General features: G+C 42.6%; 1 protein-coding gene across 1 annotated transcript in view; it reads left to right on the top strand.

Annotated features, from left to right (window-relative positions):
- LOC144677752 (DCC-interacting protein 13-beta-like) overlaps positions 1-20,821 on the top strand; it is a gene marked incomplete at its 3' end in the record, with an annotated part of 28,901 nt that extends 8,080 nt beyond the window's left edge. The window contains exons 2-4 of the mRNA XM_078537780.1: positions 2,292-2,351; positions 10,225-10,296; positions 20,734-20,821. Coding sequence (XP_078393906.1) covers positions 2,292-2,351; positions 10,225-10,296; positions 20,734-20,821 — 220 coding nt within the window. The remainder of the gene's footprint in view (positions 1-2,291; positions 2,352-10,224; positions 10,297-20,733) is intronic.
- Between the last annotated feature and the right edge of the window lie 442 nt (positions 20,822-21,263).

Below are 21,263 nucleotides of genomic sequence, written 5' to 3'. Positions count from 1 at the left end.
TACCACCTCCTTATCAATTTTGAATCCTTCTAGTGACAGAGTTGCCTCCTCTGTCACCATGGCCTCGGGTAGCATCTGCCTCCTTGGTAAAGACAGGTGCAAAGTATTTAACACCACAGCCATGCCCTCGGCCTCCATGTGCAAGTCCCCTTTTTGGTCCATAATTGTCCTTACTCCTCCTTTTACCACTGTTTTGCTATTAATGTGCTTATAGAAGACTTTGTAATTCCCCTTTATGTTGGCTGCCAGTCTTTTCTCATAATCCCTCTTCACTCTCTTATTTGCTTCTTCACCTCCCTTCTGAACATTCAGTATTCAGCCTGATTCTGAATTGTATTTTCTGCCTGACGCCTGTCATAAGCACACTTTTTCTTCTTTATCTTAATTTCTATCTCCTTTTTCAACCTGGGAGCTCTGGATTTGTTTGCCCTACCCTTTTTTGAGGTAATATATCTTGACTGTGCCTGATTATTTTTTGAAGGTAGCACATTGATCAGTTACAGTTTTTCCTGCCAACCTTTGGTTCCAATCTATCTGGCCCAGCTCCGTTCTTGCCCAATGAGGTCGGCTCTCCCCCAGTTAATTATTCTTACTCTTGATCGTCCATTGTCTTTTTCTACCATCATCTTAAACCTTATGATACAATGATCATTGTCTCCTAAGTGTTCCCCCCACTGACACTTGATCCACTTGGCCCATCTAATTTCCAAGAACCAGGCCTAGGAGTGCCTCCTTGTTGGACTGGACATGTACTGCTGTAGAAAATTCTCCTGAACACAATCTAAGAATGCATACCCATCCCTGCCCTTTACACTCGCGCTATCCCAGTCTACAGGTAATTAAAATCCCCCATTATAACTACTCTAGTTATAATTTGCATCTCTCTGTAATTTCCCTGCAGATTTGTTCCACTACATCCTTCCTACTAATGTGTGGTCTAGAGAGTACACAGAGCAATGTGGTTGCACCCTTTTTGTTCCTTAGTTCTAGCCGAATTGATTCTGTCCTTGAACCCCCTGGAACATCCTGTTTCTCCAGCACTGCAATGCTCTCCTTAACCAATACTGCCTCCCCTTCTTCCTTTCCTACTTTTTTTGAACACCTTGTACCCAGGAATATTTAACATCCAGTCCTGCCCTTCCTTGAGCCAAGTCTCTGTTACCGCCACAACATCATAATTCATCATGGCAACCTGCGCCTGTGACTCACCAATCTAATTTACTATACTTTGTGCATTCACATACATGCAGTATAACTCTGATTTAGCCTTCAATTACTTTCTCCCTTACTCCAACTCTCCTATTAACTTACTATTCTCTATTCTAGTGCTATCTGTCTCTCCCGGTATTTTGTGCACCCTGGTATTACTCTCTAAAATTCTCCCCTGGTTCCCACACCTCTGCCGAGTTAATTTAAAGCCGCCCCAACGGCACTAGCAAAACATCTCGCAAGGTACTCAGCCCCAGCTCTGTTCAGGTGCAACCCGTTCTGCTTATTCAAGTGCCATCTCCCCCAGAGCCAGTCCCAGAATCCCTGACACACATTCATCTGCCTTATCCTCCTATTTTTGTACTCAATTGCATGTGGCACTGGGAGCAATCAGGAGATTACTACTTTTGAGGTCCTGCTTGCTAATTTTCTACCTGACTCCCTAAATTCTGATTGCAGGACCACATCCTACCTAAGTCATTGGTACCAATGTGGACCACGACCCCTGGCTGTTCACTCTCCCCCAGAAGAATGAGAAAATTAAGGATAAATTATATTTTTCCAGCTGCAATTGTGTATTGATGCCATGGGAATATCTGTCCATTTTAATCAAGGATTCCTCTCAGTGAAGTACATGTGACTTGGGATTTTCTGCTTGGCAGGAACAAGAGAGTGCAATTTGCTTTGAGGCAACGAGTACCTGATGCCAACAATGTAAAACTTGTAAAGAACAGTACCCCCGAGTTTTCCCTGAAGGATGATGCAATTTCTTATGTGGAGTTACGTTATATTCATAGAATAATGAAGACCACACACACCTGTAATGTCAGTTGTAATGTATTGACCAATTACAATTAATGCACAATCTTAGGGAACTCTTACTGATGCTTTAATCTTATTGATGGATGCATTCCTGTTTCTGACACTTTGATGGGGGTTGCCTTCTGCACCAATATGCTTGATGGCTGTAGGTTATGGGGTACTGAGGCACTTCGCAAATCACCTGATACATCATTGTATTGTCTTTACACAAATGCTTTACTCTGCAGAAAGTTTCTCATTTTAACTTTTTGTTTTTGCAGAATGAAATGAGTATCGCAACACAGCAGCTGTCCAAACAGCTTCTTGCATATGAGAAACAGGTGAGAACATGGTGGAGATTTTTATTCTAATATTTATTTCATGGTTACTTTCTAAAGCAGCTTGAGTTGTGCCAGATAAAGGCTCACTGTGATAAATTAGTGTAAGGGCAGAGAAACTCAGTTTAAAAACCTAGGAGTTGAAAGTAATAATCTTGATCTATGTATGAATGGGTAATCCCATTAAGAGATTGCTACCTGGTTAACTGGAAAGGATGATGAGGATGGCTCTTTGGAGTGCTGCACTCACTAACATGTTAACAGTGACTCTGCCTCTCTGCCCATTGAGATTGTTCTCCCAGCTGACACTGAGCAAGGTACCACTTACCTGTTAGAAGTGCTGGGCAGCAATAACAATACATTGGAGATGATGGGCTGAACAGCTGATTAGCCATCAGTTTTGGGTGTCGGTGAATGCGCAGCAGCACAAACAACCCAGTTTAATGCCACTTCTCTGCTCAGTTTCTGCACATTTTAATATTTCTCTTTCAAACAACAAATTCCCTTCATTCAATGACACTTTTGTAGACCTAGTATGCTGATGCTCACAAATAGAAGCTTATGGACCACTGGTCAAATTGATCACTCCCATCAAATTTTACTATTATTATTCCAGTGTATAGTCAACTGATATTTAACCAAATGCATTTTCTCCAATTTTAAACTGTGATTAAGTTAACTAGGCTTTTAAACATTACCTTGTGAAGTACAAAACCTGAAATATTGGTGTTTTATGGTAACCACTTAAAGGTATAAGATGACATGGCCAGTCTTGTAGGTGGCCCAGTCTGCCTGGTTGGTGACCCTGTGGGTGATCGACCTGCCCTATGAGTGGTTTCTATTGCTGAAATCTCAGTTCAAGAATCCTTTTGTGGTTCCTGAATGTACCAAGTTATTTCTCAGCTGTCAATTTTCATTACAGTTAGTGAGTGAGAGATATCGGGTTCACTGAGGCTGTACACTTCTATGGGTTCATCCTGTGAATAAGTATTCAGACTGTAAAATAGCCTGCATTATTCTGAACCTTGTGACAGTGGAGCAAAGATGAGAGTTTCAGCCTCTGAACATTGGTTGACATCTAGCTGGGTACTCATCTGTTGGGAGTCAAGTGTCATTCCACCCCCACACCTCTGCCACCTTCCACCTTAACTAGTTGGTGCTCTTGGTAATGGACTGAGTCAGACTACAAACTGCACACATAAAATGTCTTTGTTATTGAAGCAACTATCTGTTGGATGTAAAACAGTGGAAAAAATGGATTGTCTCACGCTGCTTGGTACAGAAGAGAAAGAAGTGGAGATATTGGGAGATGCATCCATATTACTGTCTTTTGACCATGTCAAATTAACTACAGCATAGGTAGAGATTGCTCCATTCATTTAAAAGAAAAGGCATATAGATCCTAATTCCATCTTCACATACAATAAATTGCTGTCCAGTGACAGTTGTTTAGACACATGTGGCAGCCAATTTGCACACAAGACTGGTCCCTCAAGGAAATAAATGACCAGCTATAATCAATTTGTGATGTAGGTTGTAGGAAAAATATTGGCCAGCTCAACAAGGAGAACTCCCCAACTCTTTGAATAGTGCTATGGAATCTTGTATGCAATCTGAGAGGACAGACGAAGACACAATAATGTCTCATCAGACAGTGCAGTGCTCCCTCAGTACTGCATCAAAGTGTTAGCATGGATTATATGCTCAGGTCTGTGGAGTAGGGATTGAATATATGACCTTCTGACTCATGCAGGTGTGCTGCCACAGGGCTAAGGTTGACATATTACTTTCACTGCCTACAGAAGAATGACAAATAACGATTTTACAATTTTACCATTGATGTATATCAAACTTTTTACTTTGTTTGCATTTGAACACACAGGATCTCAATTTCAGCCTTCAGGAGTCCACACCAAGTGTGCACTTTTAGAGCCTCTCCAGACATTATAATGTAATATATTCTTGCCAATCTTTACATTAAAAACTCCTGATATGCAAATGTTTTAATATAAATGCATCTTAAAATTTATGTTTAATATTGGAGTTAATATTTGTGATATCTTTGCAGGACAAAAAGAGACTGGTGCGTGCAGATGAAGTTCATGTTAAACCTAACTGGTTTATTTTGGTTTTTGGCTTATATGCATACATACACAAATGGCCACAAAAGGTGCTAATACACTCCCTCAATGAAAAAGTTACACAATGTTCAAATTCCAAACAATTTTTATATATTTCTTGTTTTTTCATTTATTTCAAATCTATCTTCACCACTGGTTTCCTGTTCCTAAGTGAATACCTTCTTTCTTGACTCAAACTTCCAGAGTCTGGGGAAGAACTTTGACCCAATCTGGCCTGTTTCTGACGTGTGGGGGCAGACTTGATGGGCCGAAGGGCCTCTTCTGCACTGTGTGATTCTGTGAAATGTTTTCTCCAACAAAGGCTGATTTTGCCCTTGACTTTCAATTGAATTTTCTGCTTGATCTATATGTACAGACCTAACTTTTCTTCTACCAAACATCTTGACCAAATATGTGCGAGAACCATATATTTTCACGACTCTTCTGGTAGCCACTTCAACCACTTATGATGATCTTTCATCTTAACCTTCTGGTTCAGCTTCAGACTTGTTTCTCTCACTCTACCCCTATCATGGCTCTCTTTCTACCTGGATTGTTTTTCTTCTACTGACAGGGCTAAATGTGGTTTCAGCAATGAAAACTTTGTTCTAGGCTGTCTTTAAGAAAGAGTTCTGCTGGTGTTCTGCTGGTAGTAGTGTGAGGTGTGTTATGATAAATAAATTAAAAGTTTGCCAGTTTATGATTCAATGACAGCTGACATTTCTCCCAATTTGCATCTAGCATTTGTTTAACAAGAACCGTTTAACAATTTGTATTGTGTATTTTGCTGCTCCATCTGAAGCAGAATGATATGGTGGACCACTAGTGTGTTTTACCTCAGTCATTCTCACAAATTTTACAAACTCTTCTGTACAAAACTGAGGTTTGTTGTCTGACACAATTTTCTCTGTAAACCCATAAGCAACAAACAAGCTACGCAAGATATCAAGAGTTTTGCCAGTTGTTGTTCAATTCATTGGAAACCCCTCAAACCACCTTGAATGGCTATCTTTCACAATGAATAGCTATTATCCTATTGCATTGGCATTACAATGATCTTCAAATTGTCTGTACTTAATGTAGTACTGATAAGCAAACAAAATCAAAGCCCATCTCTGCATTCGAGCTGCAGCTAAAATTGATACTGGATACTTTGGATTCAAAGTAGCCATTAGTGGTTTACGATCAGTTTCAATCATGAAAGTATGAGTTTACAAGTATGTATGAAATTTTCTGACCCCGAAACTCAAAACCAATGCGTCATGTCCTGTCTGTGCGCACTGGCACTGAGGGTACATGAGGCAAGTGCAGTTGTCTCTCCTCACAATTATCCAACACATGAGAGGTCACAGCACTGACTCCATATGGAGAGGCATCACATGCTAGCTGAATCTTTTTTGTATACATCGTAATGTACAAGCATTGTACCATCCACCAGTTTATTTCTACACAACTTGAATGTTTTGTCACACTCCTTTGTCCAATCCCATGGAACACCCTTCCTCAAGAGTTCGTTGATTAGATGCAATAAGGTTGCTAAATTTCATATGAATTTACTGAAGAAAAAAAGATCTGAGCTCAGATATTCTGAGGGTGTGGCACATTTTTTATTACCCTACTCTTGGTAGGATGCAACCCATCATTGTCTACCCTGCAACCTAAATAACCTTTCATATTTGTGTGCCTTTGCCCAAACTCCATGCTTTTCCAAACTTTGGAACACCCTTTTCAGCCTGCCAGCATGGCTCTGCCTGTTTGGAGCTGAAATAAGGATGTCATCCAAATAGCGCACTATTCCCTGAGTTCCTTGCAAAATTTGGTTCATTGCCCCTTGGAAAATCCCAGGGGCTGAAGAAACACCAAATGGCAGCCTATGAAACTGAAACAGACCCATGTGTGTATTAATAGTCAAATATGACCTAGACTCATCATCTAACTCCAGTTTCAGATAGGCAGTTGTCAGATCTAACTTTGAAAAAATCTGGCCTCCTGACAACATCCTCTACATTTGTCAAAGTATTAGGTGGATTACGCTGCAGGAGCTGATTTACAGTCACCTTATAATCCCCACATATTCTTACACTACATCTGACTTTGGTACTGCCGCTATGGGAGAAGCCCAATTATTCTGCTCTAACTTAGAGATAATGTTCTCATAGAACCATAGAAAAGTTACAGCACAGAAGGAAGCCATTCAGCCCATCTTGTCCATGCCAGCCCAAGGACACCCAGGTGCCCTTTCTAATCCCACCTTCCTGCACCCGGCCCATAGCCCTGCAGCTTACAGCACTTAAGGTGCAGATCCAGGTACTTTTTAAAAGAATTTAAAGTTTCTGCCTCTACCACCAACTTGGGCAGCAAATTCCAGACACCCACTACCCTCTGCATAAAAATATTCTTCCTCATGTCCCCCCTATACCTTCTGCCACTTATCTTGAATCTATGTTCCCTGGTTCTAGAATTCTCCACCAAGGGAAACAATTTTATCCTGTCCACTCTATCTATTCCCCTCATAATTTTGTACACCTCAATCAAGTCACCTCTCAGCCTTTGTTCTGAGGAAAATAACCCCAACCTATCCAATCTCTCCTCGTAGCTACACTTTTCTAACCCTGGCAACATTCTTGTAAACCTCCTCTGTACTCTCTCCAGAGCTATTACGTCCTTCCTGTAATGTGGTGACCAGAACTGCACACAATACTCAAGTTGTGGCCTCACCAGTGTTTTATACAATTCCAACATTATATCCTTACCTTTATTTTCTTTACCTCTGCCAATGAAAGAGAGCATTCCATATGCCTTCTTTACAACCTTGTCTACTTGAACTGCTGCCTTCAGGGATCTGTCTACTTGTACACCAAGATCTCTCACTTCATCTACCCCTCTTAGTATATTCCCATTTATTGTGTAATCCCTGTAACTGTTTGACCTCCCTAAATGTATGACCTCACACTTCTCTATGTTAAAATCCATCTGCCACTTTACCGCCCACTCCACCAACCCATCTATATCGTTTTGGAGATTATGGCTGTCCACTACTCGGCCAATCTTTGTGTCATCTGCAAATTTCCCAATCGTGCCCCCCACATTTACGTCCAAATCGTTAATATATAACACAAACAGCAAGGGTCCCAACACTGAGCCCTGTGGAACACCACTTGAGACAACTTTCCATTTGCAAGGGCATCCATCGACCGTTACCCTTTGTTTCCTGTTACAAAGCCAAACTTTTATCCAGTTTGCCATATTACCCTGAATCCCATGGGCTTTTACTTTCCTGACCAATCTGCCATGTGGGACCTTGTCAAATGCCTTGCTAAAATCCATGTACACAACATCCAATGCACTACCTTCATCAACCCTTTCCTCAAAGAATTCTCAGTCTCAAGTCTTTACAGTTCTTGCCCAACTTTCTCACTTAGAGCAAAGGGTCCAGTGGCCTATAATAAACTGGTCTTGCATTCCTCTGAACCCGTACTTATTCTTGTATCCTTGAATTGGTTTGCCAGTTTCACTAAACACCTGCGGGCACTTGGCGACCCAAGTCATTTTTGCTGTGAATTTTGCTTCAAAATAGAAAAGCTTGTTCCAGTTTATTTTGAGTGCTGCTAACCAGTTTCTTAACAGGGCTGGTTTTTCACCCGTCTCAAAAATGGGCAACTTTGCACATTGGTCCTTGTATGTGACTGGAACTGACACACTTCCCATTATGGGAATTTTCTCTCCTCCATAACTTTGTAATTCTATGTGTGATTTCTCCAGTTGATGCTGTCTCAACTTTTCATGATAAGCGACTCAGGAATCAGGCTAACTGATGCACCCATGTCAACCTCCATGTTTACCGGAGCTCCATCCAAAACTACTTGGACTGTGATGTCCTGCAAATTTCCACTGGACATCCATGTGCTTTGGAACGTGTGGATCTCAACTGACCCCTCATTGACCTTTTGTTGTGAGACAACCACATGCAGTGACTGCCGTTTGCTCCAGCCGGCATTTCCTCTGTTTACCTTCTTCCAATGTACCTCAGCAAGATGCCTTTCTTCTTGCAGCTGTAGCCCTCTGCCTTCACAGATGGATAATTCTGTGCCCAATGTTGGCCCAAACACTGGTCATACCACAGCTACTACTAACTGCCACCATTGGGGCCTTCTGCTTACTCAGCTGCAGCTTATTTACTTCAGCAGAAGACTGGCACTGTTTACTCCTCTCAAGTCATGTCCTGCCATGTCAATGTACAATGCTGTTTGGGAAGCTTTGTCGAAGTGTTACTTTGGCAATGTCAGCAACTTACTGCAAATCCGTTCACTTTTTAAACCGCACATAAATCTGTCCTGCAATGCGCTCTCTTGAAATTCTCCAATATCGCAATGAATGGACAGGTTTTTCAAAGCCGCAGCAAACACTCCAATGTCCTCACTAGACAACTGATTCATTGTTCAAAACCGATAGCTTTTTGTAATCCTTAACATGTTGGGATTGTAATGTTGTTCAAGCTTCACAAGATATCTGACATGTTATCTGACATCTGACAGCACCATGCCATTTGCCTTAGGAGATGCAAACAAATTTTTGAGCGTTCCCAATGCTCGTGAGCCTGCTCTGTCAGAAAAAAATGGTTGTTTTCCTTTCCCCCACTGCCTGATAAACAGTTGGATTATCAGGATCTTTGAGGATATTACTAGCAGCTCTACATGTGAACCGAAAGACACTGGGTGAAGATCCCAGTTGCCCAATAATACCTGGAGATGCAGCCATCTTCAAAGGCCAGTCCACCAATGCGTACAAACAGCCTTTCCTATAAGAACAGATTTTTCAACCTATTTCTCAGCAAAAAAACCTCAGTTTCTCTGCTGGTTTGCTGGAAACTTTTCCAACTAAATTTGTTCGGCTGGAGAATCTGTAATCCTATCTTCATCACCAGGCTGTGCAGGACAAAAAGATACTGCATGCACATGGAGTTCAAGCACCCAACTAAACTAGTTTATTGAGGTTTTTGGTTTATATACATACATACACAAATGGCCACAAAGGGGTGCTATTACAATATTAAAGTTAATTGTTTTGGCATTACACCATAGGTTTCTAATATGAAAATATTTAATTGTTCAGCTGCCTTGCAGACCCCTTGCAGCCTACATTACACCAAAATTCCAGAGAAAGAAATTTAAATATATTAATAATTTTTATTCCATGCCCTAATTCGATTGCCTGAGTAAACGCAACTTGTTGGTTCACTTAGTAAAAACAGCATGTCACAGAGCCCCACAGAGGCCAGAGGTTTGATTACTGGTGCTGAGTCAGTGGGCCAGCAGTAAAAAGGCCACAGTTGACTTCATTGACACTGGATTAGGGAGTGGCATGTCATTCCCTTTCCTGATTGTTCCTGATACCCACATATAACTAGACATACATGTTCAGGTAAGGCCAGGAATCATGCTCACAGCCCGCTGACAAGACTGTTTTCACACCCGATCGCTACTTAAATGAATATATCGGTGAAAGTAACCAGTGAGGAACAATCCCTTATATCCCTGCCTACTTTTTCACTAAAATTAGACAGAAGGAAAAAATTATCTCTGTTAACTGTACTAGTGTTGAATGGCGAATTGGACAAGGTACTGGAAGACATCTGGCACACCTGGAACTGGACTCCAGCTGTTGATGTCTTCAGCAAAGTAAAAAAGCAGAAATCTCAAAAACAAAATCATTCAAATAGCTCTGTATCTAAACCTGAAATCCTTTGTCACTTTTAGAATTTCGCCTTGAGCAAAGGAGATGATGAAGTGATTTCTACCCTCCAGCGTTTTGCCAGGGTTGTAAATGAGGTAATACTTTGGAAATTATATAACCTGTTGAGTACATTAATGAAATGGACCTGATACTAGACCTAACAACTCAGAATTGAGGAGTTCAAATTTCCCATTGGCAAGATGTGAAATTGATTTAAATTAATCCAGTAATGAATGCTGCCAGATTATGGTTAGAAATCCAACTGTTTGGTTAGTGACCTACAGGGAAGGGAACCCACCACCCATATCTGGCCAGCATTTAGATAAAAGCAAAATACTGCAGATCCTGGAAATCTAGAACAAAAACAAAAATACCTGGAAAAACTCTGACATGTCCTCCTTCTTCCTTAACCGAGGTTTTCCACCCACGGTGGTTGACAGGGCCCTCAACTGTGTCCGGCCCATCTCCCGCGCATCCGCCCTCACACCTTCCTCTCCCTCCCTGAACCGTAATAGGGTCCCCCTTGTCCTTACTTATCACCCCACCAGCCTCCGCATTCAAAGGATCACCCTTCGCCATTTCCGCCAACTCCAGCATGATGCCACCACCAAACACATCTTTCCTTCACCCCCCCCCCCGGTGGCATTCCGCAAGGATCGTTCCCTCTGGGACACCCTGGTCCACTCCTCCATCACCCCCTGCACCTCAACCCCCTCCCACTGTACCTTCTCATGCAACGGCAGAAGGTGCAACACCTGCCCCTTTACTTCCCCCCTCCTCACCGTCCAAGGGCCCAAACACTCCTTTCAAGTGAAGCAGCATTTCACTTGCACTTCCCTCAATTTAGTCTACTGCATTCGCTGCTCCCAATGCGGTTTCCTCTACATTGGAGAGACCAAACGCAGACTGGGTGACCAATTTGCTGAACACCTTCGGTCTGTCCGCAAGCATGACCCAGACCTCCCTGTCGTTTGCCATTTCAACACTCCACCCTGCTCTCATGCCCACATGTCAGTCCTTGGCCTGCTGCAATGTTCCAGTGAAGCTCAACACAAACTGGAGGAATAGCACCTCATCTTCCGACTAGGTACTTTACAGCCTTCCGGACTGAATATTGAGTTCAGCAACTTTAGATCATGAACTCTCTCTCCATCCCCACCCCCTTTCCGATCCCCCCTTTTCCAATAATTTATATAGATTTTTCTTTTCCCACCTATTTCCATTATTTTTAAATGTATTTCCATCCATTGTTTTATCTCTACCTTTTAGCCTATTTCGATGCGCCCCCACCCCACCCCCACTAGGGCTATCTGTCCCTTGCTCGTCCTGCTTTCTACCCTTAATGTCCCCATTGGCACATTTCCTAGCTAATATCACCACCGTCAACACCTCTTTGTCCTTTTGTCTATGACATCTTTTGGCAATCTCCACCTATCACTGGCCCTCTATCCAGCTCTACCTGTTCCAACCCCCTTAAACCAGCTTATATTTCACCTCTTTTCTATTTTTCCTTAGTTCTGATGAAGAGTCATACGGACTCGAAACGTTAACTGTGTCCCTCTCCGCAGATGCTGCTGAGTTTTTCCAGGTATTTTTGTTTTTGTTCTGGCCAGCATTTATCTGATTCCTGTCTACACACATTGTTGCCCACTGGAGTGGTTTCGCAAGTCATTCATTTATCAGAGGTGGGTAAGAAATGCAGTGTCGGGGTTGCTGTTTCAAAGTTGTGTTTATTTTGGATAAAAATGACATTTATATTCCAGAGCAAATTATTTATCAAGAAAGTATACTTTTCTGTTGCTAATCTCTGTTGGGAATATAGAATATGTTGCATCAAGAATCGGAATTTTGCAAAAATATTTACAACATAAGTTGCATTTAATATTTGACTATTGATTCATATTGTGTCCATATCTACAATTTGGTTGTTAATTTCACTGACCTGATATTGGTTCTACTTAAGTTTTCCTTTGTATATTATATTCCTGATTTTTGGTAATTATTTGTGAGAATTTTGAAAAAATGTGGGAAACTGCAGCACGGAGGTCACTCATGAGAAGCTGTAAGTGAAGTAATTCAACATCATCATCATCTTAAGTCTTTGCTCTCATCTCTGAAATATAATCAGTGATAGAGTTATAGAAGGATTCAATAGGGTGGATTTATTATTTGTTTTCCTTTCTTCATTCAGAGGATGAGTATCACTGGTAAGGCCAGCATTTATTGTCCACTTCTAATTGCCCTTGAAAAGTGGTGGTGAACTACCTTCTTGGAAACAACTGAATGGCTTGCTAGGCCATTTCTGAAGGCAGAGTCTGCTATATTACTGTTGATCTGGAGTCACGAATAAGGACAGCAGATTTCCAACAGGGTTTTACAACAATCCGGTAGCTCCTCAATCAATTTCAGATTGATTTAATTAATTTAAATACATTTAAATTATCCAGATGCCGTGGTAGAATTTGAACTCATATCTTCAGATTATTAGTCCAAGCCACTGGATTATGAGTTTAGTAACACATGCGTTCCAGCTACCATTCCCTGGAACATGAAGAGGCTTCAACTTTTGGGGATACCAGAACAAGGGGCATTACTGCGGGATGATCACTAACACATCAAATAGAGAGTTTTGGTGGGAGGGAGCTCTTTACATGATGGTACAAACATGGAACTCTCTGCCGCTGGAGGGGTTGAAGCAGACAGCATTGAAGTATTTAAGAGATGGCTTGATGCATACATGAGGGAAAATAGTATGGTATTAATTTAATTAAAATAGTAATAATTTAAGGCAGGATAGAAACATAGAAAATTTATGGCTCAGTAGAAGGCCATTTGGCTTTGCCCTCCAAGAAAGAGTTATCCTCCCTAATCCCACTTTCCACCTCATAGTCCATAGCTCTGTAGGTTACAGCACTTCAACTGCATGTCCAAGTGTTTTTTAATGTGATGAGGGCTTCTGCTTTTACCACTCTTGTTCAAGCAGCGAGTTCCAAGGTCCTTCCTGTCAACTCAATTTCGGCCCCTTATAATTTTGTACATCTCAATTAAATCTCCCCTCCGCCTCTTCTGTTCCAAAGAAATGAACCCCATTTGATCTAAAACAAAAACAGAAACAGAAATACCTGGAAAAACTCAGCAGGTCTGGCAGCATCGGCGGAGAAGAGCACAGTTGACGTTTCGAGTCCTCATGACTCTTCAACAGAACTAAGTAAAAATAGGAAAGGGGTGAAATGTAAGCTGGTTTAAAGGGAGGGGGGTGGGGTTGTTGGGACAAGAAGCCAGTAATAGGTGGAGATAACCAAAAGATATCACAGACAAAAGGACAAAGAGGTGTTGAAGGTGGTGATATTATCTAAAGGAATGTGCTAATTAAGGTTAGAAAGCAGGACAAACAAGGTACAGATAGCTCTAGTAGGGGTGGGGTGGGGTGAAGTAATACTAAAAAGGCTAAAAGGTAGAGATAAAACAATGGGTGGAAATACATTTTAAAATAATGGAAATAGGTGGGAAAAGAAAAATCTATATAAATTATTGGGAAAAAACAAGAAGGAAGGGGAAGAAACAGAAAGGGGGTGGGGATGGAGGAGAGAGTTCATGATCTAAAATTGTTGAACTCAATATTCAGTCCAGAAGGCTGTAAAGTACCTAGTTGGAAGATGAGGTGCTGTTCCTCCAGTTTGCGTTGAGCTTCACTGGAACAATGCAGCAAGCCAAGGACAGACATGTGGGCATGAGAGCAGGGTGGAGTGTTGAAATGGCAAGTGACAGGGAGGCCTGGGTAACGCTTGCGGACAGACCAAAGGTGTTCTGCAAAGCGGTAACCCAGTCTGCGTTTGGTCTCTCCAATGTAGAGGAAACCGCATTGGGAGCAACGAATGCAGTAGATTAAGTTGAGGGAAGTGCAAGTGAAATGCTGCTTCACTTGAAAGGAGTGTTTGGGCCCTTGGACGGTGAGGAGAGAGGAAGTGAAGGGCAGGTGTTGCATCTTCTGCGGTTGCATGGGAAGGTGCCGTGGGAGGGGGTTGAGGAGTAGGGGGTGATGGAGGAGTGGACCAGGGTGTCCCAGAGGGAACAATCCCTACGGAATGCCGCCGGGGGGCGTGAAGGGAAGATGTGTTTGGTGGTGGCATCATGCTGGAGTTGGCGGAAATGGTGGAGGATGATCCTTTGAATGCGGAGGCTGGTGGGGTGATAAGTGAGGACAAGGGGGACCCTATCATGCTTCTGGGAGGGAGGAGAAGGCCTGAGGGCAGATGCGCGGGAGATGGGCCGGACATGGTTGAGGGCCCTGTCAACCACTGTGGGTGGAAAACCTCGGTTAAGGAAGAAGGAGGACATGTCAGAGGAACTGTTTTTGAAAGTGGCATCATCACAACAGATGCGACGGAGGCGAAGGAACTGAGAGAATGGGATGGAGTCCTCACAGGAAGTGGGGTGTGAGGAGCTGTAGTCGAGGTAGCTGTGGGAGTCGGTAGGCTTGTAATGGATATTGGTGGACAGTCTATCACCAGAAATTGAGACAGAGAGGTCAAGGAAGGGAAGGGAAGTGTCAGAGATGGACCATGTGAAAATGTTGGAAGGGTGGAAATTCGAAGCAAAATTAATAAGTTTTTCCAGGTCCCGACGAGAGCATGAAGCAGCACCGAAGCAGTCATCGATGTACCGGAGAAAGAGTTGTGGGAGGGGGCCGGAATAGGACTGGAACAAGGAATGTTCCACATACTCCATAAAGAGACAGGCATAGCTGGGGCCCATGCGGGTACCCATAGCCACACCTTTTATTTGGAGCAAGTGAGAGGAGTTTAAGGAGAAATTGTTCAGTGACAGAACAAGTTCAGCCAGACGGAGGAGAGTAGTGGTGGATGGGGATTGTTCGGGCCTCTGTTCGAGGAAGAAGCGGAGAGCCACCAGACCATCCCCACGGGGGATGGAGGTGTAGAGGGATTGGACATCCATGGTGAAGAGGAGGCGGTTGGGGCCAGGGAACTGGAAATTGTTGATGTGACGTAAGGTGTCAGAGGAATCACGGATGTAGGTGGGGAGGGACTGGACAAGGGGAGAGAGAAGGGAGTCAAGATAGCGAGAAAATAGTTCCGTGGGGCAGGGAAAGGCTGACACAATCAGTCTGCCGGGACAGTCCTGTCTGAGGATTTTGGGTAGGAGGTAGAAGCGGGCTGTCCGAGGTTGGGCGACTATGAGGTTGGAAGCTGTGGAAGGAAGATCTCCAGAGGAGATGAGGTCAGTGACAGTCCTGGAAACAATGGCTTGATGTTAGTGGTGGGGTCATGGTCCAGGGAGAGGTAGGAGGAAGTGTCTGCGAGTTGACGCTCAGCCTCCGCGAGGTAGAGGTCAGTGCGCCAGACAACAACAGCACCACCCTTGTCAGCGGGTTTGATGACAATGTTAGGGTTGGACCTGAGAGAACGGAGTGCAGTAAGTTCAGAGAGAGACAGGTTAGAATGGGTGAGCGGAGCAGAGAAATTGAGACGACTAATGTCACGCCGACAGTTCTCAATGAAAAGGTCAAGAGAAGGTAAGAAACCAGAGGGAGGGGTCCAGGTGGAGGGAGAATATTGGAGGTGGGTAAAAGGATCCGTTGAACGAGGAGAGGACTCCTGCCCAAAGAAGTGAGCACGGAGACGAAGGCGGCAGAAGAAGAGTTCAGCATCGCGCTGAGCCCGAAATTCATTGAGATGAGGGCGTAAGGGTATGAAACTAAGTCCTTTGCTGAGCACTGAACGTTCAGCGCCGGAGAGGGAAGGTCAGGGGGTATAGTAAATACACGGCCAGGGCTGGGATTGGAAGATGGGATGGGGACAGAGGGACAGGCAGGGGTGGAGGGTCCTCGATGGGTGTTGGTGTCGATGAGTTGTTGGAGCTTGCGTTCCTTAGCACTTGAGAGAAAGAGAAAAAGTTTCTTGTTGAGGCGTCGGATGAGACGAAGAATAAAATGAAACTGGGGGCACACGTAGCGTTGAAAAAGGGTGCGGCGGTGCTGCTGGAGGGAGAGGTCGAGTGTGTTCATATGGCGGCGCATGGCACTGAGTGTAGATCTCAGAATGCGACGGGAACAGCAATCCGAGGAGCGTTGTATGTCCCGGAGATACTTGTAATCCTGGGTGGGTTCGAAACATGAGGGATGGAATTTCAGTTGAAATCCATGTGGGGTAAGTCGGAGACGGAGACAGTCACTGAGGAAGGAAATATGGCTGTGAAAGCAGGTTTTAGTAAACACCTTGTCAAACACCAGGAGAGAAATGGAAAGCAACGAAGGTGAACAAGGTAAAAGAGAGATATGAAAATCCTGATGGAGAGTAGGGCAGAACTTCTTCAAGGTAGGCATTTCTTGAAGAGAAGTGGCAGTCAATTAAACACAGAGATAACAGCAAAGAACTGTGGATGCTAGAAATCCAAAACAAACAAACAGAAATACCTGGAAAAACTCAGCAGGTCTGGCAGCATCAGCGGAGAAGAGCACAGTTGATGTTTCGAGTCCTCATGACCCTTCAACAGAACTAAGTAAAAATAGGAAAGGGGTGAAATATAAGCTGGTTTAAGTGGGGGGGGTGGGGTTGTTGGGACAAGAAGCCAGTAATAGGTGGAAATAACCAAAAGATGTCAGACATAAGGACAAAGAGATGTTGAAGGTGGTGATATTGTCTAAAGGAATGTGCTAATTAAGGGTAAAAAGCAGGACAGACAAGGTACAGATAGCTCTAGTGGGGGTGGGGTGGGGTGAAGTAATACTAAAAAGGCTAAAAGGTAGATATAAAACAATGGGTGGAAATACATTTATTTCACTCTCCAGACTCTGAGGTAGGAACAAGCAATTTGAGTAGGAGAAGGCCGGGGTGGTGTATAAGCATTGACGTAGGCTAGTTGGGCCACACGACAGATATGTGTAGAACAGAACCTGTGGGTTCTGAGATCAGTTGTAATACAATATACAATTAGCTGTCTATTTACCCTTTGCTTCAGCTCCATAGCAACCTAGATCACGTGAGCACTTTCCAGAAGTTTAAGGACACATTGCCAGAGGTATCGCACTGCTGTAAATTCTGTGAAAAGTGATCCTATAAGCTAAACTCTAAATTCAAGGGATGGACAGTACTGGAGCTTTGTGACATTGTGAACATTGGAGGAAGCCAAAAAAGGGGAGCAGTGAGCAAGTTTGTATTACTAATACCAGTCAGAAGTAAAAACCCTGGGCTTGGACATGCTAATGGTACTCTCTTGAAGCACTGGATAAGCTGAGGACAGGATTGTATGTTTTTAAATATATTTTCTTTGTAAAAACATTGTTCTTTAGTTATCATTCATATTAAAATATGTAAAAGCAATGATTTTGTGTGGAGAAGTGACAGGAAGAACTGTTCCACTGGTACTTTGTGTAAAAGGATGCTGTAGATGGAAGGAGCGGTAGCATTTTCTACAGCTTTCTGTTTCCACTCAGGAGCATGCACAGGAATGAAATAGAAGACAACAAAGTTCTTATTGCTCACAAGCTCCTATTAAAATGGATGCACCCTAGACCAATTTAATGGGAATTGGATGCTTCAGCACCTGATTTATGTACCTGGCATAACACAGATTTAGCGATGATTGAAATTAAAAATGCCTCCATTTTGATATCCCATTGCCTGGTAATTTCCTTGGCCCACCTAATGCTTTAAATTTTTCTTCGCTGTTGCTGTTTATTTTATATATATATGTATATATATATATATATATATATAAAAGGAATTTAAATTTTTGTTACGAAAGACTCATTTTATTTGGTAAGGGCAGGTATATTTATTACAGTTTTAATCTGATTTTAGCATTTGGGGATTTCTGTTTCATGGAAGCAAATGTTACATAATCCTATGGTTGTCCTACTAGAAAGTTAGCCCAGATAAGAAGATACTGCATAGTGTCATTGATGTAGGATTATATCTGATATAGATGAAATGTCAGACTTTTCCCTCATGATACATTTTCAATCAGAATCATACCTAAATAACTTGAATGTGACAAAAGCCAACGTGGAGATAAAAGCATTATTCATAGGGCAGAATTTTGCCCTTGGTGGGGGGGCTGTCGGGAGGCCGACCACCACCCGCGATCAGGGCCGGAAGGCGATTTCACGCTGGTGGGCCAATTAAGGCGCGCCCAGCGTGAAACGTGAGTGGCAGCACTGCCTATGCGGGCGGAGGAGGAAGACGGGCGGGCCGAGCGTGAACTTCGCGCATGCGCCCAAGTGAGCGCTTGAAACGATTTTAATAAAGAAAATAAAAATGTAATAAAACATGTCCCCTCATGCGACTGTCACATGAGCAGGGACATGTTATTAATTCAATTGTTAAACTTTTATTTTGTTTTTATTTGCTTTTGGAAACCTCATCCCGCCCGTGGATGAGGTTTCCAAAAAAACGCAAAGGCCGCTTGACCTTTTCGCCTGCCCGCCGTTAGGTTGGACGGGCAGTGAAAATTTTAAGTTAATTGATTATTTAATGGCCTTAACAGGCCTTTTAATTGTCAGCGGGTGCGCTGCCGACTCCGGTGCACGCCCACCTACCGAACTATCGTGCAACTGCACGTTGGCATTGGCACGCTCGACCAACATGAACGCGTGTCATTTCATGCTCGAGCGGATCAGGCGCCTGCCCACCAAGCGAAAAATTTTGCCCTTAGAATCATGGAATTTTACAAGACAGAACGAGGCCATCCAGTTCACCATGGTTGTACTGGCTCTTTGAAAGAGCTATCAAACTAGCCCCACTACCCTCCTCTTATCCCATAAATGTTTTCCCTCCAAGTATTTATCCAATTCTCTTTTGAAAATTATGATTGAATCTGTTTCCCCCAACCTTTCAGGCAGTGTGCATTGTAGATGAGAACAACTTGATATGCAGAAAAGTGTTTCCTCCTGTCACCTCTGTTTCTTTTGCAAATCACTTTAAATTTGTGCTCTCTGGTTATTGACCCATCTTGCTGGAAATAGTTTCTCCTTATTTACTCGATCAAAAGTTGGGTTTCTGATTTCATTGCTCATTTATACTGTCAGAATCTGCCTGTAGTGTAAGAACACAAAAAAAAGTCAAAGGGCAAGAAAAGACCAGTCAGACCAAAGAATTCCAAATCCTTGGACACTCCAACTCAGCTGTCTTTTAGATGGTCCAATGTGTTTGACCGTATCACATACTTGATAGATTATTCTAAATGTTTATTGCATTTTTGATCCTTTTTCTTTCCATTACCTATGTAATATTATTTTTCTTGATTTAACTTTGTCTCCTTTGACCATACTGTGTGACCTTATCTTGAAGTAATATTCTGCATTCCTTTATCCTGAAATAATATCCCTGCGTTCTTTTATCCTGAAGTAATATTCTGTATTCCTTTACCTTGGAACTAGTATCCTGTATTTCTTACCTTGATAATGTTCCATGTTGTTTATCTTAGGTAATATCTTAAAGCAATCTCCTTTACATGAGTATCATTCCTGTATACTTCGCCCAACATGTTGGTTGATTGTGAACTAAAACAAAATTGATATCTATGCTGGGTCATAGCCTATGAGGGTGTTTCTCTTCTGAGTTTTTGATATGAGAGAGGCAGATGCAAGCACATTTCACAGGATTGTCCCTTATTTTTCCTGTTTGCCCCATGTCCCGTAATACCTCTCCCAGTACACCCTTTGTTCCATCTTTCCGGGGCAGTGATTTAGGAGATTGCTAGAAGTCACTTCTTGCCTTTGCTTCATTATTTTCCTCTGAGCATGTGCAGTTCTTGGTGCTCTGAAAACACCCACTTCTCCACATTGACCCCCCCAACTCCCATATCTGTCCTCTTTTCCCCGTTTCCACATGTCTCGACCAGGTACCATGCTCTCCCCACCCCTCACTCCCACATCTCTCTTCCCTCTCTCTTTCATGCATTGTCCAAGTGTTCCTTATTTTTTCTCAACAGTTGGTCACCCTGAGCACAAGTGACTTTGAGGTTTGTTGATGCAGTCTAATTGGCAGTTTCTGTTTTTCTTTCCTCTCCCACAGCTTCAACACAGGGTCCCTCAAAGTCGCCTCTGCTTTGATCAATAGCAAATCACTGCCCAATTGTAACAAGCTATGCACACAAACATCTGCACAACCAGAGCTCCAAGTTGTGGCTACATAATTTATCACTCTATTTTTTATTCCCGAGTTGTATTGGAATAAATAGCTGATGTGCCAATACCTGGTGTTCTGATTCCATTCCATTCCATCTTCCAATCCCATTGATGTGCAGTTTGTGAATTTTGCTTAATTCACCTGCATTTGAAAGTGCAAAGTATGAAATGCATGGAATAAGTGATCTGGTTGACCTCAATTCCTCAATCAGCTGATTTTGCAGAAACTCGTGAGTCCAATGTAAAAGGTAATTTGTACAAGGGATGAAATAGAGAGATTAGCAAGTTATAAACACCACCTTATTTTATAAAATGTGTAATTTATGTAATTTGACTTATTGAATAACAATGAATGTAACTAATAAAATCACTTATTTTTTCATAGCTAAATTCTCTTCATACAGAACTAGCTAAACAGGTCGCTGACACAATGATATTCCCAATGATACAATTCAGGGAAAGGGATCTCACAGGTAATGTTGAACATTAGCTATTTCTTGGACTATTGGATTCACCTTGGGAATGCATAATATTTAATACCTTGCATTGCTTGACATGACAGCATTTGTCACTGAAAAAAATTTGGCTGTGCAATTACTGCCAGGAGCTTTGTTTACCTGTCATGTTACCATTTCAGGACAGGTTTATTTGACCAATAGACCAGGGCCTTAAAATTTCCCATGGAATACTAGAAAACAAACATTTAGCACAATTCTTCGCTTTATGACTTCAGTCAGGATTAATGCACTTGTATCCCATGGTATAATGTGTTAAGGCCTGAAAATTCGGTATGGGTTGTTGCCTGTTCCATTTACTGCCAGCTTAATGGTTTTTTGTTCCAATGGCCTTCATATAGCACAATAAAAATTTACAAGTTGTGTCCTGTGGATGGAAAAGCCCCTGTTCTTTTGCGTT

The sequence above is a fragment of the Cetorhinus maximus genome, unplaced genomic scaffold, assembly GCF_964194155.1.
Source record: "Cetorhinus maximus unplaced genomic scaffold, sCetMax3.hap1.1 HAP1_SCAFFOLD_2982, whole genome shotgun sequence".
Lineage (NCBI taxonomy): Eukaryota > Metazoa > Chordata > Chondrichthyes > Lamniformes > Cetorhinidae > Cetorhinus > Cetorhinus maximus.
Note: the sequence above shows the minus strand (reverse complement) of the source record. Positions and strands in the feature narration are given on the sequence as shown.